The sequence below is a fragment of the Aquarana catesbeiana genome, linkage group LG05 (assembly GCF_042186555.1).
Source record: "Aquarana catesbeiana isolate 2022-GZ linkage group LG05, ASM4218655v1, whole genome shotgun sequence".
NCBI lineage: Eukaryota > Metazoa > Chordata > Amphibia > Anura > Ranidae > Aquarana > Aquarana catesbeiana.
In genome coordinates, this window is record NC_133328.1 from 188,528,055 (window position 1) to 188,550,838 (window position 22,784).

At 40.2% G+C, this 22,784-nt stretch overlaps 1 protein-coding gene across 1 annotated transcript in view; it reads right to left on the bottom strand.

Annotated features, from left to right (window-relative positions):
• CNTNAP2 (contactin associated protein 2) overlaps nucleotides 1-22,784 on the bottom strand; it is a 2,786,505-nt gene that overhangs the window by 2,061,533 nt on the left and 702,188 nt on the right. Inside the window, exon 2 of the mRNA XM_073630449.1 lies at nucleotides 4,259-4,369. Within this exon, the coding sequence (XP_073486550.1) occupies nucleotides 4,259-4,369 (111 nt within the window). The remainder of the gene's footprint in view (nucleotides 1-4,258; nucleotides 4,370-22,784) is intronic.

Sequence of the window (22,784 nt, forward strand, 5' to 3'; positions counted from 1 at the left end):
TATATATATATATATATATATATAGTTTAAATTGTTGATGACTGTTGTGGATGATATAATACCGTTTACATGTTTGTTCATTCATAAATGTATGTTGTTTCCTGTATTTGGCCACACTTTTGAAGCACCTACCCTTACTCTTGAGACACAGACCAGAGAATCACTTCTCAAATCTGTTCTCATTTCGATGATGCCACTTTGTGGAGTTGGGAGGGAAAGAAGAATGTAGCGAGGGCCGGAGGCCAGCTGTGAGGTAGAGAGTGCACCCGGAGCCTGTGATCGTGCTTGGGAAGGAGGAGGAAACATGCACGTGCTCTGTAGACCCATCTGCCAAGGTGGAAGATGGGAAGTGTAGATTTTATAAAGGGCCAACGGCAGATAGGAAAGATGCAGCAGCATGGGGTATAGGCAAGGGCACACTAATTTTAAAACAAGCAGATATCTGATGCACCCTAAGATTCTGGCAAATACAAGTGGATTTCTGGAGTTATGAATGCTCCCATGCTGCATATTACGCCCTAAATATGGGTTAACATGTAACATGGGGCAAAAGGTGAACTTTTTTAAAGTGGTTGTAAACCCTTCCATATACCCAGTGAAGTGAATAGCCTCAGGTGATATACAGAGATGAAACAAATACTCCTACAGTACATAAGTTGCAGCTCTTTATCTGCAGCCCTCTCTTCTTTACACCTGTTCAAAGTGAAGAATTTATAAAGCTTGTCTCTGAGTTAAGCAAAAAAAAGGGGGGTGGAAAGCAGAAGTTATACTCTGCATAGCTCATTTAGGAGAGCTCTGAGAGCTGGTTGGAGGGAAGGGACACATCCCTTCACACAGCACACAGGAACAGAGCTGAGGCTGTCAATCAGCTGGAGCTACCTCCCTTGTCACCATTTCTCTCTTGGTGTCAGAAAAACCTCTCAGAAATGACTCATTCTGACAGCAGAGGAATGAAGTAGCAGATAAAATTGGCAATGCCCTGCATTGAGACAAGTGCACATTATAGAGGGATATGCGTTGTTCATATTTCATGTCTAAGTTTTACAACCACTTGCTCTAGGGCTTAGAAAATGTAGTAATACTTAGTAAAACTTTTTTTGCTTGCACATGATCGGATGATGAAAGACAGCAGAGCTACTCCTTTATTTATTAAGCAATGGAGCAAACTTCCCTTGCAGAGTGAAACTACACTAGCAAAGTGCACAGTCTATTTGAAATCAGAGGTGAATCTCCCAACAAATATGCTAGGGATAACACTATAAAAGCTATCAACATTCATCACTGGCTGTCAACATCCTCTAAACAAGGTTTCTTCCTGTCTCTTGATGCGGAGAAGGCCTTCAACAGGTTGGATTGGGACTACATGATAGCAGTACTACAGGCTATGGGGTTCCCGGCACATTTCCTCCAAATGATTCTAACACTATATACCTCTCCCACAGCCAGAATAAGAATCAACGGCCACCTATCGGACGCCTTCTCTATATCAAACGGCACTAGGCAGGGATGTCCACTGTCCCCTATCATCTTTGTACTCTCCCTAGAACCTCTACTACACAAAATTAGGACCAACCCAAATATAACCGGCATTGAGATCCGCCATAAACAATACAAACTGGCAGCATATGCCGATGACATTCTCCTCTTCCTCTCCAATCCTTTAATTACGATACCTTACTTACTGACAGACTTTACCCTCTTCCACAAATTGTCTAATTTGAAAATACATTTTTCAAAATCCAAAGCTCTCAACATCTCTATCCCACAAACGATAGTATCTCAATGTCAAATTAACTTCCCCTTCTGCTGGGCCCCTCACTCCCTAATGTATTTAGGTATCCAAATACCCTCCAAGCTAAATGATCTATATGACAAAAACTACTCCCCAATACTCCAAACTATAAGAAAAGATCTCAACAAATGGTCTGCAGGGCAGTTCTCTTGGTTTGGACGAATTGCCATCTTGAAAATGAATATATTACCCCGTATATTGTACATTCTACAAACAGTCCCGATCAAACTACCACCAACATTTTTTAAGACTTACAAGAGACTTTGTAGAAACTTTATATGGGCCCACAAATCTCCAAGAATCAGCTGGGATAGAATGATCCTTCCAAAACTTAAAGGTAGATTAGGCTTACCAGATATCCGTAAGTACTATACGACATGTCATATCACCAGATTAATAGACTGGCACATACATACTCATACTAAAGACTGGATCACACTTGAAGATTCTTGCTCCAATATCCCTCTAGCACACATACCGTGGATTGACAGCAAAGCTATGCCCAGGGAATACTTAACTCATCCACTTACAGGACCTACGTTAAACAGCTTCCGAAACACTTGTACCTCCCTCAAAATAACACCCTCACCGGGACCAATGACCCCTCTGACTGCCAATCCCGTCTTTCCACCTGGTTTTTTGAGAACCAATGTAACAAACTCTGACACGGCATGCTCGTTAAGAGCACATCACCTCTTTGACAACGGTTCTATCATCCCCTTCACTGCTCTGCCCTCACACATCCCAGAGAACAACATCTCATTTTTTCATTTTCTAAAAATAAGACACTTCCTAAATAACAATCATTCCCATCTCTCAATAGTATAGGAAACTTCACCCGATCTAATCATTGTGCTCCATGAAAAGTCCCCAAAGTCATCTAAACTCAACTATCTACCCTTTGCTTTTTGGTGAAATCAACCATAAATCTAACCCGATCAACCAGAAATGGGAGGGAGAGCTTAACATTGACCTCTCCCCGGAAGATTGGGAAAATATATATGAGCATACCCACAGAGGTTCTATCAACATTTCCGCACAAGAAAACAATTACAAACTATACTCAAGATGGTACCGCACCCCTGAATGAATCCATATCTTCCAACCACATGTATCACTGATGTGCTGGAGATGTAACTCTGAAGTAGGTTCTCTTCTACATATATGGTGGGAATGCACTCATATTAAACCATTTTGGGCAAAGATACACAACTAGATAGCTCGAATCACCACCTACACACTAGACATGACTGCTGCCCAGTATTTATTACACCACACGTCACTTCCACAATCCACATACAGGAAATCTATAATGTTTCACCTCATTAACACAGCTAAACAGTGTATCCCATTGTTGTGGAGAAACTTGACCCCACCCAAAATATCTGACTGCGGAGATGGAAGACTTAATACACCAAGCTAAAGACAACCTTGAAAAATTTCGCAAAACATGGGCATGTTGGATACACTTTCGAGACTCCCTAGAGTTTCAGACATTTCTTCTTGATCCGCACCCCAGATCCCCACTGGGTTCAAACTGTCACATCCCATAAAGTATCTAATTTAGGATATAGTCCGAGTGTCCGCCATGTCAGCCATGTCCGCCTTGTTCACGCGCATGTTCATTCAGCTCCACTCTCTATAGTTTTCCCTCCCCCGCATTGCGCATATCATCCCTTTCTCCACTCATTGTGGAGCCCCCACCATACAAAGCATACGAGGCGAACACACCTAGTCCATCTTCAATTAGTTATTCCTTCACATCCTAGACTACTTCCATCCACACTTCTAGCTTCCCACATCCTACTTATCATCCATACATCTTTACAATTATGGAAATAATATTTATTGAACAGAATTCTAGAGAGACCTCAGGACCGCATGGTGGACCAACACTGATATTGTCTCACAATTGGCAACCATCACCCTCCCCCCTCACACAGTCTGCTCCCATTAGGGGGTATGGAGAGGTTCTTCCTTGGTTCACCTAGCAGTACTGATTACTGAATATACCCTTGGAATGTTAACGCATGACGGTGCGTATTTATATCAAACGCCTCCTACTTTGTCGAGAATTCCTCGGGTTAGTTAAAGGCTATTAGAATTTTGTGAGTGCTCAGTAAGAGATATTCTTGTTGAGATACGAATAAACTACAATTTTTTCCACTATTTACATATATGCAAATATGGATAGTATTAACCCTAACAGTGCTACGTTTCTCTGCTTATTGTACGGTTTAAGGATGTTTTTGTAAAAGATTCCACGATGTACTGTTATATCACTTGTACAACTTAATCTTCTTTTAAAATAAAAACTTTTTGAAACAAAAAAAAACAAATATGCTGACAGCAATAAAACTTGTATTATAACTGTTTTCTGTGTTATCCATATAGAAATTTTTACAAAATGTGGCTACAAATTCAGTTTTAAATTAACTAATACTGCGTAAGTAGAAAAAGTCATACCTTCTCTTCTGTTGAGTTTAGCGTATACTGGAGCATAAATCCCAGACATTATCGATGAACTTTTAAAGGATTGAAGCTGAAGTGCCACTACCAGAGGCTCGTCACATTTTTCTGAAAAATTAAAAGAAAAAAAAAGCAGGAATTAATGTCAATATTCAACATTCTGAATTGCATCTACTACACAGATGAATATTTATAAGGGTGTTATCAGCCAAAGATTTCTGTCCTTTAATTTCTGAGATTTACACAAACCTGCCAGACAACACAACCAACCTAAAGACCAGATTTTTCTATACTGCATTTAAACACCTTACAACCCAAATATGGCTTTCCTTTAAAGCGGAGGTCTGCCCACCCCACAAAAAAATTAAAGTCAGCAGCTACAAATACTACAGCTGCTGACTTTTAATATTAGGACACTAACCTGTCCAGGGATCCCATAATGTCAACACCGCAGCCAATCTTCGGATTGGCTGTCAGGTGCAGCCGCTGCTATTGCCAGTAAGGGTGCGCATGTGCGAAGTGCGCTGCGCTTTCTAATTGGTCCGGCAGCGGAGAAGGGAAGAGGGGGCCGAACTTCCGAGAGATGGTGCAGTGACCCCGTCTCCTGGAAGTAGGGAACCTGGACCTGTCAAAAGCAGATCCATGTTCCCCCCTCCCCCCTGAAAGGTGCCAAATGTGGCACCAGATGGGGGAGGAGACGAACGAGCGGAAGTTCCACTTTTGGATGGAACTCCACTTTAAGTTCGGAGGGAGGTGGGAAGGACTGCCCTGTCATGTGACCACTGTAATTGGCTGTGACAATGGTTCCATGATCAATAGCTGGTCCCAATAACTCCCGATCATTATTTTAGATAGCGAGCTGTCTATGGCAGCTCAGTTCACTGTGTTGGAAGGATGCAATGATAGTACTCTCAGCACAGAAATTTCAGCCACCCATAGACACATATGTGTGGCATGTGGGCATTAAGGCCTGATTCAATCTACACATGTTGGGAACATGCGCAAAATCTTGTGTTTTCCCGACATGCATAGAAACACACTGTTCTGTAGCAGATGTGCTGGTATGCCATTCATTAGCCAACCCCACGCACCGGCAACCACATATGTTTTTACGTATGCCAACCAAATTGTGCCACAGCACCAAGCGTATTGGAGACTTCTTTCCCCGTGTTTCTCATAGAAAGAACAAACCATTAAAATGAATGAACTGCCCTGCATGCGATGGTTTAGAATGCATGTAAAATACACACATGCAACATGCATGCATATATGTGAGCCATGTGTTCCGTGCCCGTCAAGAAATTAAGTAAAACTTAAAAAAATTAAGGTTTTGTCCTTGCCCCAGCCTGTGATTGGACAGTGAAAAAGAAGCAGTAGACTGATGAGCTAATCTCTATGCTCTCTCATGATACTATAATGTTCCTTATTAGCACCTGAGCACTGCAAAACACATGCTTGTTTTCTAGTGTTCCCCACCCTCTCCCAGTCAGCTAAGCACAGGTATGAAAAAGTCTGATACCAAGTCAAAGTCAGGTTCTTTCACTAGTTACTTCTAAAAATACACCTAATGTATTCAAGTGTAACTTTAGTCAGAAAATGTAAGTCTTGCAACATGACTTTAGGCTGGCCCCTTTTGCGGGTATAAAACATCAAAAATAAGTGCCTATGCTCTTTAAAATCCAGTAATACACTGTTTCACACTGCTTTACACTTGCACAGTTGTTCTCTATTTTTAGGCACCGTGCCAAATTTGTATAGGCCAATTTGCTGATAGCCTAAAGACTTACTGCTGTTCAGGGGCTTGGGCTTCAGCAAAATGGCAGCCTCCGTCAAAAAGATACAGTAGAAATGCTGGAGGCAATTTACAGTATACACACTAATTTTGGTAACATAATTATTATTATTTTTTTTTAGTATGATACTTTTTTAAATTATTCTTTAATAATAATTAAAACACGAAAAAATGATTTGCTAAACGCACTTTTCCACAACATTTTCTTTACACTGGGGTTGATTTACTAGTACTGGAGAGTGCAAAATCTGGTGCAGCTGTGCACGGTAGCCAATCAGCTTCTAACTTTAGCTTGTTCAAAAAAGCTTTGACAAAAAAGTCTAAAGCTGACTGGATTTTATGCAGAGCTGCATCAGACTCTCCAGTTGTAGTAAATCAACCCCAGTGACTTTTAAATGTTTTTATTTTTTTAGCATTCTGTTGTTCAATATTTTTATAGAATTTTCTTAAAGAGACAAACAGTCGAACATTATCTGCCATTTGTAGGTTATAGCAGAGAGAATCACATGAACAAGTTCAAATGACAGAACAGTCAGCAAATGTAAATGAACAATGGGATCTGCTCTGATTGCTATATGTAAGGTAAGGGTGTTGTTCAACTCCCCCAGACACCCCAACTGGGAACAAACTGTGTCATGGGGGGGCACTTTGCCCTACCTTTGGTTGCAAAAAAAGTGAATTCACTCAAAGTATAAACAGGAAAAAGAAGGGTACAACTTGATTGTTTAAGAAACTGATATAGGTGTCCTTTTATGAAACTGCGGTAAAATACCGCTTTTCAGTTCTCAGGCATTCTCAGAGGAGATCGCTCTCCTGTGAGTGCCTGTTTATGAAAGTGTGTAGATCGCTTCTCATGTTGAGTTGAGGAGCGCTCTACAAACGCCGGGAACTCCTGAGAATGGCTCCTCTCACTGTAATCTCGTGTGATATAGCGGGATTACAGTATGAGGAACCATAAAATACAAAAGTGTAACATGAATCAGCACACATTATTCCCCAACATATTAATAAAATAATAAAGTTAAATTCCCCCTACACAATATACATTAACCTAATTATAAAAAAACATTGTTTTTATCAATATTTAAAGATCATACATGTGCCTATTTAAATGTGAATGGTGTATAGTAAATGAATGTAATGCACATATGTAATGCAGCTATACACCATTCATATAAATGCAAAATACATTTATAATCATTAAAAAAATAATTTTAATAAAGTATACAAGTATAAATATTTATTCATAAATTAAAATAAAATATATTTCATAATTGATAAACATAAAAATTGATAAACTGGTGCAATGCGAGAACACTGTGAATCCACTGCAGGTTCCCGCATCGCACCGACTCGCATGTCAGTTCACACTGCCATATGCGAATCGCTGGGGAGTGTCAATACATTGTTAACGACACCCCCAGATCAGCTTCCATATCGCACTGCAAACTGACAGTTCGGACATGAATCGGATTGCATATGTGTGAACACACATGCGATCCAATTCTGGTCCGAACAGAAAAAAGGGTCCTGTGCGTGTTTGCACCGAATGCAGTGCGATATCAGCCATACTATCTGTACGGCTGATATCGCACCGCAGAGACATCGCATGTAATGTGAATGGCAGTGTGCTGCAAATTACATGCGATGCCTGTGCGATGTCCGGCATCGCACAAGTGTGAACTGGGCCTAAAAGTTAACAACACCCCCAAATCAGTTCGCATATCGCAGTGCGATCTGCAAACTCGGACAGTAATTGAATCGCATGGGTGTGAACACCCATGTGATCTGATTCCTGCACCATTACATAGTTCACACTGCGATCTGTGAAATGATCTGGGGGTGTCATTAATTTTACATTGACACCAGCAGTGGTGCGCAGATGTCAATGTAGGTGCGATGTGAAAACCTGCACAGGAATCACGCTGGTTCACGCATCGCACAAGTGTGAACCCAGCCAGAGACGTGAACATCTAAAAAAAATATATCTATATATCTATAGATATATAGATATATAGATATATAGATATATATAGCTAGCTATATATCTATCTATATATAGCTATATATAGCTATATATATATATATATATATATATATATGTATGTATGTATGTATGTATGTATCTATCTATCTATCTATCTATCTATCTATCTATCTATCTATCTATCTATCTATCTATCTATCTATCTATCTATCTATCTCTCTCTCTCTCTCTCTCTCTCTCTCTCTCTCTCTCTCTATTTATATATATATATATATATAGATGTATCTATATATAGATATAGTCTATATATATCAATAAATATCTATACATATAGAGATATATATAGATAGATAGATATCTATATATATAGATATATATATGTATATATATATCTAGATAGATAGATAGATAGATAGATAGATAGATAGATAGATAGATAGATAGATAGATAGATAGATAGATAGATAGATAGATAGATAGATAGATAGATAGATAGATAGATAGATAGATAGATAGATAGATAGATAGATAGAGATATATATATATCTATATATATAGATAGATAGATATCTATCTATATATATATCTGTATATGCAGATTTATATATTATATTATATTATATATACACACACACACTATAAATTCCTATCCTGCTGGTTTTGGGGTGTGTAATGGTGGGGAAGATGTGCTCTGACTGTTTGGTGAAAGAAAGAAGTCGAAAGACTTCTTTCTTTCTCCAGATTACTCAGCCAGTTTCATGCTTCTCACTCTGATTCTCCACTTCTGAAATGGTGAATCAGAAAGTGAGAATTCTGTCACAGATCGCCAGTGAGGTGCTGAGATCGCACCTTCATAAACTGGCCGTTTCTGTGACAGTCAGTTACAAATTCTCCCTGTGCTGAGATAATCAGCGGAGAACATGTTCTCCGCTGATTATCTCAGTTTCATAAACTGGTAATGACCTGAGATCAGCGGTGAGACTCGGGATCGCCGCTGATCTCAGTTTCATAAAAGGACACCATAATACAGCTGCAGTGTCGAAACAGGTAACATAATTATTACTAATATATATTTAAGTTTTATTGACATTTGCTTGTGTTTTTTTCACAAGATTTATTAGTGCGCTACTGTGAAACGTTTATTATTGGCTTTAGCATGATATATGCTTCACCTTATGTGTTTGATTTGTTGATGTAGCAGCACAAATGCATTTTTATTCAGTAGCGCAGTGCACATATTTATAAAACATAATTATTAATATGAAATGTTTGTTCCTTGCTAAAGAACATTATTTTGTATTAAGTTGTTATGGGTAAAGTTCCACGTTAAGGATTCCTAACTGCCCCTTATTCCCACCAAAAACACATCCCAATTCTGATGGTGGCAATCTACTATCACCTTCTCATACTAAATCTTATTAAAACTTTTCAGCAACTTTGGGAAACATTCACAATTTGAATCAGAAGGTTACTTTATAACTTTCAGAGTCACTGATCCAGGAAAGTCATAGAAAAGTTCTCCGCATCTTCTTCCATGGGTTTGGTTCAAAGGTTTGAAGCAAAAGGATCAGCATGATAGACAGGCAACTGGCTTTTAGAGAAAATAATTTAACAATGATAGCCCTGTGCTTCTGTCATGACAGGTTTATTTTAACTTGGTCTATACACTAAGGCTCGGTTGGTTATCTATAAAACATCTTTTTTACCTTGCAGGTGGCCTACAGACTCATGTTGTACAAACTGAGCCAGCATTCAGAGCTCAGGAATAGGTTGATAATTACTTTGCAGTTAAAGCTCTGATCTTTTTATAACCCTCTCCTCCTGAGGAGCTCAACCACTGGCACGGCTTATAATAGGGAACAGGACAACTCTGTAGGAGTTAATTTTAAAGGTAACATCCTTGCTATGAAAAGCTTTTGATATATGCTGCATTGCTGCATGTATGACCTTGATTAGAATTAAAATAATGCTGATTAGCTGGCACTTAGTATGCTTTTTAATGCTCTTTCTGTTTATTACCATTACTCGGACTGTGAGATTTGATGTGCCCATTAATAAGTGATCCAGAGAGGATAATAAACAGATCCAGACAGGATAATAAATAATTAGAAGTCTTTTAGAGGCTGATAACTCACACAAAAGAAAGAGTAAAACACAGGGTTTAGCGCTTTTCAGGGTTCAGCTTTGTTAAATCCAGTGTCCTTTGTGTAAAGTAAAGAAGAATTCATAAGATTGGGAATAGAGTACAAAAAAAAAAGAAAACAAGATGGCCCAATCACACTATAAGATGTACTTATAAAAAATTTGTATAGCAATTTGCCCACTGAATGTACATTGGTTAGGTGAGAATGGAACAAAAAAAAATGTTATTTGGCTATTTCTTGTGCTGGGCAAATACGGGATTTGACCACTGGATAGCAATATGTATCATAAGAAGTTCCAATGATACGTAGTGCCATCTGGTGGGCAAATGTGAAATTTCTGTTTTAAATCAACAAAAAGCATACATCCAGCAAAGGATGTAGCCTAATAAATGCTTTTGCTTCACTTGCACAGAACAAACTTACATGCACTTTCACTGCTACCCATTTTTTAAACAATACACCTTTATGTGTTTTGGGCTTTATTGCACTAATGTGTTCGCAGCAAATTCAAAAGCCACGGATCACCCTTTAAAAGTCTATGGGAGAAATCAAAAGTGCTAATTTTAAAGGCTTATATGCATGGTATTGTCATAAAAAGTGTTTGGGGACCAGGGTCCTGCCCCAGGGGACAAGGATCAATGCAAAAAAAAGTTTTAAAAATGGCCTTTTTTTGGGAGCAGTGATTTTAATAATGCTTAAAGTGAAACAATAAAAGTGTAATATTCCTTTAAATTTCGTAGCTGGGGGTGTCTATAGTATGCCTTTAAAGGGGCGCATGTGTCCCATGTTTAGAACAGTCTGACAGCAAAATTACATTTCAAAGGAAAAAAAGTCATTTAAAACTACTTGTGGCTATTAATGAATTGCCGGTCTGACAATACACATAAAAGTTCATTGATAAAAATGGCATGGGAATCCCCACATCGGAACCCAAAACCAAAATTTAAAAAAAATGACGTGGTGGTCCCCCTAAATTCCATACCAGGCCCTTCAGGTCTGGTATGGATTTTAAAGGGAACCCTGCGCCAAAATTTAAAAAAAAATGGTGTGGGGTCCCCCCAAAAATCCATACCAGACCCTTATCCGAGCACGCAACCTGGCAGGCCACAGGAAAAGAGGGGGGGCAGCGGCCCCCCTCCTGAACCATAGCAGGCCACATGCCCTCAAAATTGGGAGGGTGCTTTGGGGTAGCCCCCAAAACACCTTGTCCCCATGTTGATGGGGACAAGGGCCTCATCCCCACAACTCTTGCCCGGTGGTTGTGGGGGTCTGCGGGCGGGGGGCTTATCAGAATCTGGAAGCCCCCTTTAATAAGGGGACCCGCAGATCCCGGCCCTCCCCCCTGTGTGAAATGGTAAGGGGGTACAAAAGTACCCCTACCATTTCACAAAAAAAGTGTCAAAAATGTTAAAAATGACAAAAGGCAGTTTTTGACAATTCCTTTATTTAAATGCTTCTTTTTTCTTCTATCTTCTATCTTCTTTCTTCTATCTTCTATCTTCTATCTTCCTTCGGTTTCTTCCTCCATCTTCTTCTTCTTCTGGTTCTTCTGGTTCTTCACCCGGTGTTCTCTTCCGACATCTTCCTCCGCGGCATCTTCTTATCTTCTACGATGCGGAGCAGCCTGAGGAGAAGCAGATAAGAAGATGCCGCTCTACATCCATGATGGCATGGAGGGAAGCTCCCGCTGTGTGACGCTTCTCCTCTTCTGACGGTTCTTAAATAACAGGGGACTCTGACGGGGACTTCCCTGTGGCATTCCCAGTGACGTCAGAGGGGGCGGGGTCACCTGTTACATAACCCCACCCCCTTATGACATCACAGGGAATGCCACAGGGAAGTCCCCGTGCGTAAAAGGGGGCGGGGTCACCGGGTGGCCCCGCCCCCATTCTTTAAGAACCGTCAGAAGAGGAGAAGCGTCACACAGCGGGAGCCTCACTCCATGCCATCAAGGATGCAGAACGGCCAGAGGAGAAGAAGGGAGGAAGACGCCGACGCCGCGGAGGAAGATGCCGGACGAGAACACTGGAGGAAGAACCAGAAGAACCAGAAGAAGAAGAAGATGGAGAAAGAAACCAAAGGAAGATAGAAGTAAGAAGAAAGAAGATAGAAGATAGAAGAAAGAAGAAAGAAGAAAGAAGAAGCATTTAAATAAAAGAATTGTCAAAAACTGTCTCTTGTCATTTTTAACATTTTTGACACCTTTTTGTGAAATGGTACGCCCTTACCATTTAACACAGGGGGGAGGGCCAGGATCTGGGGGTCCCCTTGTTAAAGGGGGCTTCCAGATTCCGATAAGCCCCCCGCCCGCAGACCCCCACAACCACCGGGCAAGGGTTGTGGGGATGAGGCCCTTATCCCCATCAATATGGGGACAAGGTGTTTTGGGGGCTACCCCAAAGCACCCTCCCAATGTTGAGGGCATCTGGCCTGGTATGGTTCAGGAGGGGGGGCACTCTCTCGCCCCCCTCTTTTCCTGCGGCCTGCCAGGTTGCGTGCTCGGATAAGGGTCTGGTATGAATTTTTGGGGGGCCACGCCATTTTTTTTCAATTTTGGCGCGGGGTTCCCCTTAAAATCCATACCAGACCTGAAGGGTCTGGTATACATTTTGAGGGGGACCCCACGCCATTTTTTTTTTTTAATTCTGGCCGGGGTTCCCCTTAATATCCATACCAGACCTGAAGGGCCTGGTATGGAATTTAGGGGGACCCCCACGTCATTTTTTTTTTAAATTTTGGTTCGGGGTACGAAATTTAAAGGTATATTACACTTTTATTGTTTCACTTTAAGCATTATTAAAATCACTGCTCCCGAAAAAACGGACGTTTTTAAAACTTTTTTTTGCATTGATCCATGTCCCTTGGGGCAGAACCCAGGTCCCCAAACACTTTTTATGACAATAACTTGTATATAAGCCTTTAAAATTAGCACTTTTGATTATTCATGTTAGTGTCCCATAGACTTTAACGGTGTTTGCGGGTTCAAACAAATTTTTTGCCTGTTTGCAAGTTCTGGTGCAAACCGAACAGGGGGGTGTTCGGCTCATCCCTAGTGATGGGAAATCGGAAGCAAGGTGATTGGCAAATTGCTCAAACCAGCAGCCCTTACGGGGGTACTGCGCTACATATAAATAGTAAAAAGTAAATTGTTTCCTATAAGGAGAAAGGAAGAAATTATCTTAAAGAGGCAAGAAGTCTGATACTTACAAGTCAGCTTTAGAAAAAGGCTAAGCTTCTAAAAGGAGGATTGGGGGTGTCAGAAGCTAAACCATTTTCTAAAGCTGACTTGTAAGTATTAGACTTCTTGCCCCTTTAAGATAATTTCTTAATTTCCCCTTATAGGAAACCATTTACTTGTATCAATATATATTTTTTGCTTACCTACATTTATAGATATTTCCTATACCATACCCCTGATGAGTGCACAGGATCCACGAAACGCGTAGATTTTTTATAGTGTCAAGACTGTTTGGTTCTTACAATTTACATCCATCATATTTTTTCTTCATGCATATACCACCATGTATCAGTACAATATGAATTTATTTCACCAATCATGTGTATCTTTACATGTCAGCTTGTTTTAATGACCTTTTAATGGCTTCATTACTTAAAAAACTGTATTGTGCATTTTTAGAGCACGGGATGTTCAATTTTGATTGTAATACATTTTCTAACTATATGTATTCTATGTATCATCATTTTTGCAGTGACATGCCTCATGTAAAGTCGCACGACTAGGGATGAGCCCCATGTTCGAGTCAAACGTAAGTTCGACTCGAACATCGGGTGTTCGCCGAACAGCGAACAATATGCGGTGTTCGCAGCAAATTCAAAAACTGCTGGAACACTGTTAAAGTCCATGGGACACTAACAGGAAAAATCAAAAGTGCTAATTTTAAAGGCTTATATGCAAGTTATTGTCATAAAAAAGTGTTTGGGGACCTGGGTCCTGCCCCAGGGGACATGTATCAATGCTAAAAAAAATTAAGAACAGCCATTTTTTCGGGAGCAGTGATTTGTTTAATGCTTAAAATTAAACAATAAAAATGAAATATTCCTTTAAACATGTGCCTGGGGGGTGTCTATAGTATGCCTGTAATGGGGCCATAGGGGCCCCCCAAAATCCATACCAGACCCTTATCTGAGCACGCAACCTGGCAGGCCAAAGGAAAAGAGGGGGCAAGAGAGTGGCCCCCCTCCTGAACCATATCAGACCACATGCCCTCAACATAGGGAGAGTGTTTTGGGGTAGCCCCCCAAAACACCTTGTCCCCATGTTGATGGGGACAAGGGCCTCATCCCCACAACAGTTTCAAAATGTTAAAAAAGACAAGTCCTTTATTAAAAAATTTAAAAAATGTCCCATAATGTTCATTCATCTTCTTCTATCATGCCGCCGACGGACCGAAAAAGAAAAAAAAATCTGCAACCAGTCCACCTCTGTGGGAGGCTCCCGCCGGGTGACCCCACCCCCTCTGACACCACGGGGAAGCCATGGGAAAGTCCCTGTGGCATCAGAGGGGGCAGGATCACCTGGTTACGTCACTGGGTGGCCCTGCCCTCAGTTATATAAGAGCTGTCGCAAGCAAAGAATCGTCACGCAGCGGGAGTCTCCCATGGAGGTGGATCGGTTGCAGAATTTTTTTTTTCTTTTTGGGTTCATCGGGTGGCGTGATAGAAGAAGATGAATGGACATCGTGGGACATTTTTAAAAATGTTTTTAATAAAGGACTTGTCCCAAGCTGTGTTTGTCTTTTTTCACATTTTGACACTTTTTTGGTAAAATAATAGGGGGACTTGTACCCATTACCAATTCACACAGGGGGGAGGCTGGGATCTGGGGGTCCCCTTGTTAAAGGGGGCTTCCAGATTCCGATAAGCCCCCCGCCCACAGACCCCCAAAACCACCGGGCAAGGGTTGTGGGGATGAGGCCCTTGTCCCCATCAACATGGGGACAAGGTGCTGTGGGGGGCTACCCCAAAGCACCCTCCCCATGTTGAGGGCATGTGGCCTGGTACGGGTCAGGAGGGGGGGCACTCTCATCTCCCCTCTTTTCCTGCGGCCTGCCAGGTTGTATGCTCAGATAAGAGTCTGGTATGGATTTTGTGGGGGACCCCTACGCCATTATTTTTTAAATTTTGGCGCAGGGTTCCCCTTAATTTCCATATCAGACCCAAAGGGCCTGGTATGAATTTTGGGGTGACACCCACGCAATTTTTTTTATTTTGGTTCGGGGTTCCCCTTAATATTCATACCAGACCCAAAGGGCCTGGTAATGGACTGGGGGGATTCCATGCTCTTTTTTTCAATGATTTTTTACTATATTGTCGAGACCCGACAATTCATTACAGCCGCGATCAGTTTTGAATGACAATTTTTCCTTTAGAAATGTCATTTTGCTGTGGTACTGTTCTAAACACTTTACAGGCATACTATGGACACCTCCCAGGCATGCAATTTAAAGGAATATTTCATTTTTATTGTTTCACTTTAAGCATTAAAAAAATCACTGCTCCCGAAAAATTGGCCGTTTTTTTTTTTTTTATTTGCATTAGTACATGTCCACTGGGGCAGGACCCAGGTCCCCAAACACCTTTTATGACAATAACTTGCATATACGCATTTAAAATGAGCACTTTTGATTATTCATGTTCTTGTCCCATAGATTTTAACGATGTTCATGTGTTCTGCTGAATTTTTAGCCTGTTCGCATGTTCTGCTGCGGACCGAACAGGAGGGTATTTGGCTCATCCCCACCCATGACCATTGCTTCTTTGTATATATGTATAATAGGGATGGAGGCATATCACGGTGGCTGTGTAAGGTCACATTTCTTTTTTTTTTTCTTATGCAGTAGGGCTGCTGTAAAGTTGAACTGCATTGTATGTACCAGCTAATTTGCTCCTCCAGAACACACAGGCTTTTTACTTATAACATAATTCATTTTCTGCAATGGAGCCCAATCATTTTTGAAGCATTGCTTTACAATATATCCAAAAGCTATGGAGACAAAAGTGAAGGGTCCACATGCGCTGCCATATATTGAACAACACATTCCAGCGCATATTGTAAAAGCAATGCTTTTCAACAGGAGCTGTTCACACTAGTACATTGCACTGATGTGAGCTGCCCTGCACTGAAAAGAAAAACCCTACATCATTTACGTTGCACACATTACAGTGTGAATGCAGCCTACTGCCTAAGGACTTTTTTTATATAGGTATTACTGAAAATGTGGGTTTAGCTGGAGTAATCTTTCAAAGAGCAACACATTTTCCAGTCTGTATTGCATTTATGAGAATTTGTTTTGGCTGGACAAGTAGTTTAAATGTTTAATGTACGTGAAGATAAATCACTGCTATTTATCTCCTATTAACATTTCACAGATGTATTGTTCTGCAAATACTTGTGTGCCCAGATTCTGGATGTAAGCCAAGCATGTAAATGAGAATCTAACATACTAACAGGATTATTTATGATATTAGGTTATGTTTTCAAAACAGGTGCAGTCTCTTAATAAACAATCTGTCATTGTTATCACCCCATTCTCCCATCACCACCATGATTCCACACCCACACTTCTACACACTGAGTCATTCTGAGACGGAGGTTCCACTTCACAGCTATGAAAAAAAAAACAAACTGACTGCTCATTTCTAATTACCGCTCTTCCCATAGAATATAATCATGTTTCAGTTGTATCTCATTTTATAACACAGACACACATTATCCATTGCTATCACTCACCCACAGATACTTGTTGCAGAAGCTAAGGACTAATAAAATAGGGGCCCTACAATGTTAGTTTATAGATTAGAGTGATGGTATACTGCCTGTAAAAACACTGAACATTTGTCTGAGTAATTACTCCTATTACTTTTAATAAGAAATTCTACTGCCAATGGGGGACACCTATTTCAAAGTTCCAAAAATTAACAGATATGGCCATAGTCATAAAGTTAAGAGATTTTCCTTATTTTCTTAGCCATGTTCAGACCCTGTATAGTGTGATGGCTTTTTAATCCTACACTGAGTTTTGAGCATGGATAGTTTGGCTTACCCAGTGTTCGAGTGGCACTAGAGAGGAGCTGCTTGGAGCAGAATGCTACTTGTCAATTACGTTCAGACCTTGACAGAAACCCCACAGCTAACAGCTGTGCTGAACATTTTGGCCAATAGATTTTTTTTTTTTCTTGGCGTTACGAAGGTCCTGGAGGGATCTGCTGGTGCTTCCTCCACTCCATGTATGATCGAGAGAGCTGTATGATCTCCTGCTTTACTCCAGGATTTCTCTAGAACCTCTCTGAATGTCTAGAACTCCCTACCCCAATCTGTCCGGATGTCTTCTACTGTTACCTCCTCTAGGTGATCTCTGAAAACTCATCTCTTCAGGGAAGCCCATCCAACCTCAAGCTAACGGCTGAAATTTTACTTTCTCAAACAATTCATTCCCACTCATTTACTTTGCCTCACATTCCCTTTTAGATAAGTTCTCACCAGCAAGGCCCCCCTAACCCTTTTGTCTTATAATTATTTTGTAAAGTGATGTGCCAACTGTTGGTGCTATATTAATCTTGTATAACAATTATAATAATTATTTAAAAAGTACAACATCCCTCTCACTCCAACCCCCCTCCCCCCAAAAAAACTCCCTTACTCCAGAGAACCGACCCTCTACAATACTTCAAAGATCTACTACCAATGGAGGGCACCTATTTTAAAGTTCAAAAAATTAACAGATATGATCATAGTCATAAAGTTAAGAGATTTTCCTTATTTCCTTAGCCACGTTCAGTCCCTATGTAGTGTGGTGGCTTTTTGATCCTACACTGAGTTTTAAGCATGGATAGTTCAGCTTACTCAGTGTTCAAGTGGCACTGGAGGGGAGCTGCTTGGAGCAGAAAGCTACTTGTCAATTACATTCAGACCTTGACAGAAACCCCAACTGACAGCTACTGAAAATTTTGGCCAATAAATTGTATTCTTCTTGGAGTTAAGAAGGTCCAGGAGGGATCTGCTGGTGCTTCCTCCATTCCATGTATGATCAAGAGAGCTGTATGATATCCTGCTCTCTAGCTCCCTCATCACCTCCTCCCATGCTTTACTCCAGGATTTCTCCAGAACCTCTCTGAACCTCTAGAACTCCCTACCCCAATCTGTCTGTCTATCTCCTACTGTTCCCTCTAGGTGATCTCTGAAAACTCATCTCCTGAGGGAAGCCTATCCCACCTCAAGCTAACGTCTGAGGTTTGACTTGCTAGAACAATTCCTTCCCACACAGTTACAACCTTTTGTATCACATTCCCTTTTAGATAAGTTCTCACTAGCAAGGCCCTCCTAACCCTCTTGTCTTATATTGTCTCTTTTTATTTCGTAAAGTGATGTGCCAACTGTTGGTGCTATATTAATCTTGTATAAAAATGTTAATAATTCAAAAAATACAACATAGCTCTTACTCCACTCCATTCACCCCCGCCCCCCCCCCCCCCCCCCCAAAAAAAAAACTCCCTTACTGCAGAGAACCAACCTCTTCAGTACTTCAAAGATCTATCAGCATAAAGGTATAATGTTGTTGCAAGTCCCCTCTCTTAGTTTCTATATTGTAACATTTGATTTACATGCTTTCATGCTGATTATCCCCAGTCCGTTGCTTAGTCTTTTACTTGTTTTACTTGTTTTATTTCCCTTGGGGGCTTAGAGTTAGCTAGTATTTTTTCTGCATGATTACTGTTTATGCCCTTGGGAAGGGGTTACAATCTGGAGATCCCCCAAGGTAAGGGTGTGCTACCGAATCTTTTTTTACTGTGTGTGTCAATAATATTAAACCTGTGGCCAGGCTATGGGTAGCTAAGTGTATTCTTTGCATAAGTAAGTTAGCTCACTGTAGCTCAAGACATTGTGGAGCAATTCATCCTGGAAATTCATGGTAGAAGCTTTGAAAAGCTTTTAAAGGCAGCTTAGTTAACACGACATCTCCATCCCACTGGTAACTGAGAAGTCTTCTAGTATTTTTATCTTTAAAGTAAATACAGAGCAGTCATTCTGAAGGTGGGAACAAGGTGAGCAGTGCAATTTCAATGCGCCGGCATTTCTCCGAATCCACACACCCAATGCTTAGGGTTTGATTTATTAAAGGTTAATAAGTTGTGCAGTTGCACTCTGCAAGTGTAGTTGCTTCAGAGCTTAGTAAATGAGGTAAACCTTCACTTCACAAAGAATACCCAATCACGTGCAAGGAAAATTAAAAAAAAAAAAAAACTGCATTTTTGCTTGCACGTGATTGGATGATGAGCTCCGGAGCAACTGCACTTTACAGAGTGCAGTCTATTTGCCTTTAGTGTTAGGTTAAATGTCAACACTATTAGGTATATTTGTGTGAGAGGTTTAGTATACCTTTAAACTCTTCTCTAACTCATTGCTAAATTGTAATTTTTACATTTGCTTTAATGTGATATAATGACTGACAGCTGTTTTTATTTGTCTTTTGTCTTTTAAATTGTGGCCAGAAAATGAAATGACAGCAAGCTCTCTTATTGTTTATGTTGAGCATCTGTTTTTTGAAATCGTCTGATCCATCATCAATCTTTTACAGCAAATGCTGGGAGATGAAACAAATCCTCCCTTTACATCTAAACTCTTTTATTAAAAAAAAAAAATGCCAGTAACTGTAACAATTTGCTACAGCTTGTTTGTGCAGGGCTACTCAAGTTTTAATGTGACATGTCCCGAGGGGGCTGTGATGCATGAAGTAAGTAGGGAAATCTCCTCTTGCAGCAATTGAATGTATCACACCAGTTATGTATGTTAGGCTGGTCCTAGGCTGTCACTACTGAATAACATGATAAAGAGAGAAACAGAAGCACATTTGACAGTCCTTTGAGGGTATTCATTCAACGAACATTGATAAACTGTTTTATGCTGCACAATGACTAATGCCCATTCACATGGCATTACATAGGGTCGCTGTCCTTGTGACACGGCTTAACCTTATTTACTTAATTTTATCTCTCTGAGGTTTCTGAGATTTTTTTGTTTCATGCAACTTCATCCGATCGCATTATAATAAGCACTGTATAATAAGCATGAAAGCTGTAGTCATGTAATAAATACCTTGCTTGGTATTAAAAATGTTACAGGTTTTTGAGAAGTTTGATGGTGACCTTGATTTTTTTTCCAGTCCAACAATATTATTTGTGACATATTATTATTAAAAAATTATTGACATTATATTATTTGTGACATGAGATTTGCAGAGCGTTATGAGATTCTTAAAAAAAGAGAGCATAACAGATAATTGCTTTCAGAATGTCTCTTTCTAATTGAAAGTTTGTATGGAGCTGTAAAGAGTGGTTTTGGGGAGAAGAGTCAGTGCCGGTTCACACTTATGTGCTGCAAATTGCAGTGAATTCTGTGCGGATTCCGCACCACATCCAAATCGCAAACCACTGCAGGTGTGTATGTTAACCACTTTAAGATCGCCCTGCGCAAATATACTGTGGCAGGGCGGCCCTCCTGCGTGAACTCACCTACCTGTATGTGATTTTGTGAGTCTGGGGCTCGTATGCACGCTGCTGGTGACCCTGCTCCCACTGTGATTGGTCCAGCAGACGTGATGTCCACCGGGACCCGCCGATCATTCTGAGGAGAGGCAGAATGGCAGCCTTCCTATGTAAACAAGGCAGATCACCGTTCTGCCAGAGAGAAAAATGGAGATCTTGTGTTTCTGCTAAGCACAGTTCTTTGTTTTCCTCCAGTCAAAGCACTCCCCCCACAGTTAGAAAGCACCCCCCTAGGGACACACTTAACTCTTTGATTGCCCCTGATGTTAACCCCTTCCCTGCCAGTGCCATTAGTACAGTCACAGTGCAATTTGTTTAGCACTGATCATCGTAATAATGTCGCTGGTCCCCAAAAAGTGTCAAAAGTGTCAGTTAGGTGTCCGATTTGTCCGCCGCAATGTCGCAGTCCCACTAAAAATCACTTTTCACCGCCATTACTAGTAAAATAATACAACATAAAATTCCACAAAAATATCCCATAGTTTATAAACGCTATAACTTTTGTGCAAACCAATCAATATACGCTTATAGGGATTTTTTTTTTACCAAAAATATGTAGTAGAATACATATTGGCCTAAATTGCTGAAGAAATTAGATGTTTTACATTTTTTTTGGGGGGGGGGGGGGGGGAGTATGTTTTATAGCAGAAAGTAAAAAAAAAAGTTTTTTTTTTTTTCAAAATTGTCAGTCTTTTTTTTATTTATAGCGTAAAAAATAAACCGCAGAGGTGATCAAATACCACCAAAAGAAAGCTCTATGTGTGTGAAAAAAAGGACATCAAAGTAACGCAGTGCCATATTGCAAAAAATGGCCTGGTCAGGAAGGGGGGATGAACCTTCAGGGCTGAAGTGGTTAAGTTAACGACACCCCAAAATCGTTTTGCAAAAGGCAGTGCGATTTGCAGAATTGGCCAAAAAAAGGGTCTTGCATGATTTTGGTGCGGATTCAGTGCGGTTTGAGCACTGCTGAAGAATCACATGTGGTTTTGAACAGGAATGCATTGCACCGCATACTGTGAACCGGAACTCAGAGACCATCCGCTGACTCAATTAAGCTGAGTATGTAATCAGTGCTGTAGCTATTGAGCACAGTGCACATCAGTTTTTTTCAATAAAATAAATAAATATAAGCTAGTTTTACCTTTTTGACCAGGTTTCATGTTACTACCATATTTGAGGTGCAACATAAAACATGGGCAACGTCCACAGCCCCTACTTAAATCTGCTGGTACATCTAACACTCCCCTCCCAGTCTGACTATGCTCTTGTCAAAATGTGCCCCTGTGCTTTTTCATCCAGAGTGGAGGTACTCTAATACAAGAGGTTTGTTACTTTGTTAGATCCCTAGATAAAAACAGGGAAAAAGCCTAAAAAAAAAGAAAACGATTGTAGTCACCACATTTAATGATTGGTAAGCTGCAATACATTACATTTTTGGTTTTGTGTATAACATTGCTTTTAACACATGGTCATTTATTTTAATTAACGTGGCTGTAGGGTGCATTTATTGATTTTTTGCATAAGGTGAAATATGCTTTTGAGAGTAGGCAGAAAGTTTCCAAATATATAAAATGTAGGGTATAGCGCCACCTTCTGGCTGCAAATAGGTAAAATATATATATAAAAGCAAAACAAAACAGAAAAAAGCTTTTGGAGGAAGTTCCACTTTAGCAATTTACAATTGCCACGTATTAAAATAACAGCAAAAATATTTATAGCAATGTATTTTAAATCATTTAATGGCCTTTATTTTACCTAATCATATTTTACAGCAGAATTATAGAAACGTGATGCAAACAGTAAAGGTACCACCCACATGAGCTAAACAAATAGCTTTTAGTTTAGTCTGTTCTAGAAAAATGAAAGATGACATCTGATTGGTTCTTATTGAAAACATTGTTATTTTTCCAACTTGGTGACACATTGGTGAGTATTCCTGGTAGGGTACAATCACAACATTTCATTTTAGAATTAAACCAAAATAGCAATAGGGTAAATGGATTTAGAAAATTCACCTTTATTTATAGGGTACTGTGA